The 6,596-nt window shown below is 37.7% G+C and overlaps 1 protein-coding gene across 1 annotated transcript; it reads left to right on the top strand.

The window, feature by feature from the left end:
* The first annotated feature begins 2,125 nt into the window (after positions 1-2,125).
* On the top strand, positions 2,126-6,125 carry LOC143595290 (uncharacterized). Its single transcript, XM_077074342.1, has 4 exons — positions 2,126-2,227; positions 5,201-5,277; positions 5,366-5,474; positions 5,654-6,125. The coding sequence occupies exons 1-4, from the start codon at positions 2,126-2,128 to the stop codon at positions 6,017-6,019; spliced, it is 654 nt and encodes a 217-aa protein (XP_076930457.1). The 3' UTR covers positions 6,020-6,125.
* The last annotated feature ends 471 nt before the right edge of the window (positions 6,126-6,596 follow it).

Raw genomic sequence — 6,596 nt, 5'->3', positions numbered from 1 at the left:
ATGAAGTACCACCCAAATTGCAGTAATTTTTCAAGAAATCCTTGCAAACGTAGGAAGATACCAATCGAATAACCTCTTTGAAATTTTTATCTCCCCCATTTCTTGACAAATTAGGCAAAGTCTTGAACAAATCTTCACAAAACTTCAATAAAAATCTCGTTAACTTAGTCGGTTACTCTCCCTCGGCCCCTCGATATACGTGAAAAGTCGGCCGAAAAATATGTCACCAAAATTTGCCAGAAGAGTATCCCGCATATTTAAAATATCCCCGAAAAATTTCGTTTAAGAAAATTTTCCGAAAATACTTTTTTTTTAATCTCATACGTTATCCTGGTCTTCATTCGCTATAACAGTAGCACATTCGTCCAGCATCCATCCACATTCGTTACTCTTGAACGAATGGGTCTCATTCGTTAATCTCCATAACGAATGTCTTATACGTTAAACCACATTCGTTACATTTGAACGAATGGGTCTCATTCATTAACTTATTAACGAATAGCCACATACGTTAAGGATCTCATTCGTTATGTTGATCTTCATTCGTTAAGCCCGTTCACGAATGAGCTTATACATTAAAACCACTAACGAATGTCCACATACATTAAACCCTCATTCGTATGAACAATACACGAATAAGTTTTCATTCGTTAAACACCTCATTCGTATGAACAGCACACGAATGAGTTTTCATTCGTTAAATTCCAACGAATGTACTCATTCATTAAGCCTCCGTAACGAATGAGTTTAAAATTAACGAATGGGTTGTTGGCAGTTACTGTAGACGCCAGAAAAACGCGAATCGCCGGAAAATTCTGTTATTTTGCCGGAAAACTCATATCTTCAAGCTGTAACAATGGCAAATTCATCCAAACATCATAATAAACCACCAAATTACATCCGTATGCTCGGATTTTTATCAGGAACACGAATTTAACAATCAATTCGTCATTGAAGCACTAAATCTGATCTAATTAGAATCAAACCATAAGTTGATCATCCATGGCGGATTCTTCAATTCATCATAATTAACCATCGGAATACGTTACGTAACTTCGGATTCACATCAGGAACACAATTATATAATCAGATTCATCATTCAATCAATGAATTTGATCCAAATCCGATTAAAACCCGATGAACACGAAGAACACGAACTGTTGCGTATCACGAGCAACCTCTGGCTCTGATACCAATAACGTTATAGGAACGTTTACGAGCCAAGAACTAGTCGCAAATCAATACGTTAAGGTTTCGTGTTCATTAATACGTTAATGGAGATCAATACATTAAGCCTGGAGAGAATCCGGCAGCATAACGTTACAGGGGACAAATATGGCACAGATCTCTATGCACATTCACTAGGGAAGGCCTATTTATAGGAGTCTTTCTCATTCGTTAACATCACTAACGAATGAGGCTTCCCATAGCGAATGACCTCCCATTCGCTAAACATCCTTAGCGAATGGGCATTACTTTAACGAATGAGCCTCCATTCGTTACACAGTAGTAACGAATGAGCTCTTACATTAACGAATATGTCTAGTCTTTAACGAATGAGGCCCATTCGCTAAACATCCTTAGCGAATGTGCCTTTATACATTAATATAAAGCCTAAACAACCCCTATCATATTCGAACAGCTGCGGACATCAAATCCGTGCACTAACAGGAATCCAAAAGTTACGGTGGAGATAATTTTCAATGGATTATTAATGAAAGTTTTAATAGTTTTGGTCTATTTTGAAGTTCTCTCAACAAAACGCCTATTTTAGAATTTTTCTCTTTTTATAATTATAAAATTTACCCTTGAAAACTATAATGAGTTTTAAGTATGGATGTGATGTAATTAATTTGGGAACAGTAAAACAAAAACTTGAAGGGCGTAGTATAGTATAGATAGTGTTTTAAGTAACAAGTATTGTCTGTCGGTTTGTCGGGTTGTGGCGTGTGAAACAACAATTTGAAGGAACCGAATCTGAAACTCGTAACAGTAGTAACCCTCTTTCTTTCTTTCACTTGTCTCTCGAACACATCGCAGGGTTTAGTTTAGGGTTCTTCTTTCTTTCTTACTCTCACCAACAAACAAACAAACACTCTTCAAATCAACTCAACCGTCCTTCAAGATGCAACAACCACCACAATCGCAACCGCAATCTCAACCGCCGACCTTAAACTCCGGTGCATCCTTTACCCCCAACGCTATCACTACCGAGCAGATTCAAAAGGTTTTATCTCTTCTTACTATTTCCTTTTCGATTTCATGGTCGTTACTTTCTAACCCTAATTTAATAAAAGAAGGCATGTTTCCACTTTGGATGTTATTATATTAAAATGGAGATGAATTTAGGGGTTTAACATGCATTTTTTATTTTTAAGTTTATGCTTTATGAATATGTGTCCTAAAATATAAGTGATGAGATTTCATTCCAGTTATAGGAAAGAAAGAATGCATGTTTATGTCAAGTGTTACAGTTAAGTGTTTAGGGCAGGTGGCGGTATGTATGCGCGGTTCATAAGTTTGATTATGTATTAGGAAGATACTATATTTAGATAATAAAATATTGGAGATGTGGCTCTTCTATTGAAGCATATGAAATGCAACCAAGTCCATATATTTTGCATATGTCTTCTGTTTGGCTGCAAAAGTTGGTGTTTGTGGAATATAACATTCACTATAGTCGTCATTGTAGTTTTTTAGCTTGTCTATTAGGCGTTAGGTCTCTTTTCTTTTGGCATAATGCTTTAAGACTATGCTAAAAATGGCATGGTGGAATTTGTAGAGCAATATGTTTTGGATTATTTATGGTAATTAGTATAATACGCAGGTAATTATGGATTTTCCATGTTTAACATAGGTACAGGTATTCAATGATAAATTTTTTGGAACGGCGGTTTTGTATAAACTAAAATCTAGCTTGAACGAAAAAGGAATAGAACAAATAAAATAATAGTTAGAACTTCAAATCTCACCAACACTTCATTCTAACTGATGCATGTTCATGTTCATGTTCGCCCTATATTTTAACTGCAAAATAGACAAGAAACCCTAGACAAACCTATAACCGGCCCGTGGGCTACAAACATATAAATCCTAGTAACAAATTAGTGATTATAAATGCTAATTCTAATTAACATTAAACATAGGAATGTGTTTGTCTTGATCACCTCCCACAATTTCCTTCGGGCTTTGAGTTCTTCTGTTAAAAAGTTTGTGGTTTCTTGGCTCCACAAAAACTAGAAGGTTGCCAAATAAATAAATTGAAAGTAGAACCTTCTTGTGAGAGGCGTGATTCTATAAATTTGTAACTGCTTTGAGTAAATCTGGGACTGAATCGACTTGAGCTATTGTCATTTTGCACCACCTATTTATCAACAACCAAACGTGATTAGCAAAGTTACAAGAAAGCAGTAAGTGATCAGTAGTTTCCAGCATTGAGTTGCAATTTACACACAACCGATCCAATTCTACTCTTTCTCTATAGCTCTACTCTCGACGAAATCCTGTTTAAAGCAGATCTCTACACAACGAAGTCACCCTTCTTCGGGACATATTTTATCCAAACCATTCTGAAGTTCTCCTCTTGTAACAACCTCTCACAATTTCTTTTATAAAATCCCCTATGGAAAATAAGCCCTCCTCTCCACCAAGCCACTGCCAATTATCATTCCTATTTCCTTATAGACTGCCAACCATGCTTTCACATAGCTAGGACTCCATTTTCTCTTTGACGTAAGTACTTAGTAGGCACTTTCTTCCAACATCACTCCAATTTTTCATTGCTAGATGAAATTCTTTCTAGAACCCTAAGTTAAACAAAAACTGGGATTTTTTTTCTTCAAGAGTATCGACTTCTGCCCAGTTGTCTAACCAGAAGAGCATGTCTTTCCCTCTCCCAATATCACTTTTCATTAGCTAGGAAATGTTGATATTCAAAGTTGCCAAATCCATATCCGTATTCATGATATTTTTCCATAGTTCCATACCTCTTAATATCTTCTTCAATGGCGGCTCCCTCCATATACGCTTGCTTGAATGAATGGACATAATGGTTTTGACCCATAGGTTTTTTGGTTCACTCGTGTATCTTCACCTCCATTTTGTAAGCAAGGCTAAATTTGCTGACCTTATGCTAGCGGTCCCATAACTTCCCTTCTCTTAAATCATCATGATTTACCCAAGCAAGCCAACAAATTTTCGAGCTTGCATTGACCCTTCCCTTAAAAGATTCCTCCGTATGCCTTCTAATCTTTTTATAACCTACAAGGGAGCTTTAAAAGGTGAAAGAAAATAGTTTGGTAAACTGCTCAAAGGTGCATTCATTGGCGTTAATTTTCCACCAAAAGAGACTGAGTTTGATTTCCATGTTGATAAACTCGGCCCCAAACTTCTCCATCACCGGCTTCCAACTCTTTTTCAAGTTTCATGTTGGCCCCAGCTGGAATCCCCAAATCATTGAACGGAAAAGACCCTACTTGACAACAAAGTAGGTGTGCCATACTTGAAAGCCTAGCCAAATCAATACAGACACCAAATAACCTACTCTTGTGAAAGTCTAACGCCAAATAACTTACTCTTATGAAAGTTTCTTTTTTATCTCAAAGCCAAATGAAAGCATCTTAGATTCTAGCAATATTTGTAAAACTGGAGCATGATGAATTGCTCATAAAGATCTTGTAGTCGGCGTAAAAGGTAAAGTACTAGACCATCATTTGGCATCTTAATGCCATTAAGAGTACATTCTACATGCTTGTTTAATGGCCACGTGAAGAGCCTCGATACCGATATTAAATAAAAAAGTTGATAACAGATCACCTTGTCTCACGCCTTTTTGAACATTGAACTCCTCAGTTGGTGCTCCGTTAATGATGACCGATGATTTGGCTAATGAGATACAACCTCGATTTAAGTTTCTCAAATTGGATAATCTTTTATGCGGTTCAATATTCTTAATTTGATTACTGGTTAGGGCTAAGGTAAACATCATCAGTTAAAACATACCTTCAAAAGTATATTGGAGATGTGCCCGCCTCTTCAAAATAAGCTGATTTTGTATTTGTATTTCTTATGTTTTAAATATAAATATCATCCGGGTCCTATCACAAACGCTCTAAAAATTGGTGGGTGTTCAATTATTATTTTATTATCTTTATGTTGTAATAGTAAAATTTATAATCTAACAATGTTCATCTTTTCGCAGTGTCTTGACGACAACAAAAACTTGATTATGGCCATATTGGAAAATCAAAACCTTGGGAAATTCCAAGAGTGTGCTCAGTAAGTTGCATGCTTGTGTCATCTGCCTAAAGTTCTATTCTCGAGATGTACAAAATTTAACAAAAATTTTAACATTGAAATTTCTAAGGTACCAAGCTGTTCTCCAAAAGAACCTAATGTACTTGGCTGCAATTGCTGATGCTCAACCACCAGCACCAACACCAGGGCCACCGGCACCACAAGCATCAACTCCTCAGGTGAATTCTTGTTAAATGTACATTAGTTTATTCGTAGTAGGGTTTAATTATGTATGTATTGAGGGCTTCCCCCCTCCATTGTATTTACACAATTCAGTTAGAATATTTTAACTTTACGGTTCTAAGACTGTAATTTCAAGTATGGCGTTTTTCGGCTTACTTTCATGCACATAATGCAGATGCCACCGAATTCAATGCCTCAACAGGGAAACAGTTATATGCAGCAGCAGCAACATCAGGTGGCTCAACAACAACAACAACAACAACCTCAACTACAAGGTGGCGGTGTTCCAAAACTACCCTTCCAGCTTAACGCACTGAGACCCCAAGATCAGCAACAGCATTTACTTCAAATGCAGCGGCAGATGCAGGCGGCACAGTCTGCGCAGATGGGTATGAGGGCAGGTGGTGGCGGTCAAAATGGGATGATTGGTATGCATCAAGCAATGCAATCTGCACTGGCGGGAAACCCGATTGGAATGAAGCAAGACGGGTCAGAGGCGGCTTCTGGCGGTGATGGACAAGGCGGGAAGCCACGGTCTTGAGTTATGTATGTGTTTTTTTTCCCTTTCTGTTGTATTTTTATGTTTGGTGGATTAAGGTAAAAAGTCTTGAGAACGAACGAATGGCATGTTTTTGTCCATGTGTGTTTTTTTCTTCATCAATCAAAAGAAGTTTCAATAGTTGTACTTGTGATTTTCTAGGAAGGTTAGAATGTGTGGAAGTTTGGGGCTCATGAAAAGGACTTGAGATGGGTTTGTTACGTTAATGTTAACTGGAAAATGGAAAAGTATGATTGATAAGAGTCAATAAGTGACGACCTGTGTGCCGGTCCGTGAAGGGGTGGGTAATGTCATGGTCTGGTCTGGTCGGTACCGGCCTGAAGAAACACTAAGTGACCCCGGCAGATTACGGATAATCTTAGGGTCAAGTAGATGTTTCCCATGAGGGTTAGGTCCGGCAAAGATGGTTATTCTTCTGATGACCTGCAAAACAGACACCGTGAGCTCGTCACTGAGAAGGGGGGGTACCTCCTTGTGACCACCCTCCGGTGTGAGAATCAAACTAGATTGCTCTGAATATAAGTGTATATTGAGAGAAATAGCTAGAGCAGATCATATA

This window comes from Bidens hawaiensis, unplaced genomic scaffold (genome assembly GCF_021521415.1).
Source record: "Bidens hawaiensis isolate Kalapana, Puna unplaced genomic scaffold, B.hawaiensis_p1.1 tig00044863_1, whole genome shotgun sequence".
NCBI lineage: Eukaryota > Viridiplantae > Streptophyta > Magnoliopsida > Asterales > Asteraceae > Bidens > Bidens hawaiensis.
The sequence above is the reverse complement of the archived record's forward strand: the minus strand, read 5'-3'. Positions and strand labels throughout refer to the sequence as shown.

What these genes read in the sequence shown, in the direction of transcription:
- LOC143595290 (XM_077074342.1), top strand. Translation starts at nt 2,126, where the DNA reads ATGCAACAACCACCACAATCGCAACCGCAATCTCAACCGCCGACCTTA. An exon ending in CTACCGAGCAGATTCAAAAG is followed by an intron (nt 2,228 to 5,200) that starts GTTTTATCTCTT and finishes ATCTTTTCGCAG; the next exon opens with TGTCTTGACGACAACAAAAA. An exon ending in CACAAGCATCAACTCCTCAG is followed by an intron (nt 5,475 to 5,653) that starts GTGAATTCTTGT and finishes CACATAATGCAG; the next exon opens with ATGCCACCGAATTCAATGCC.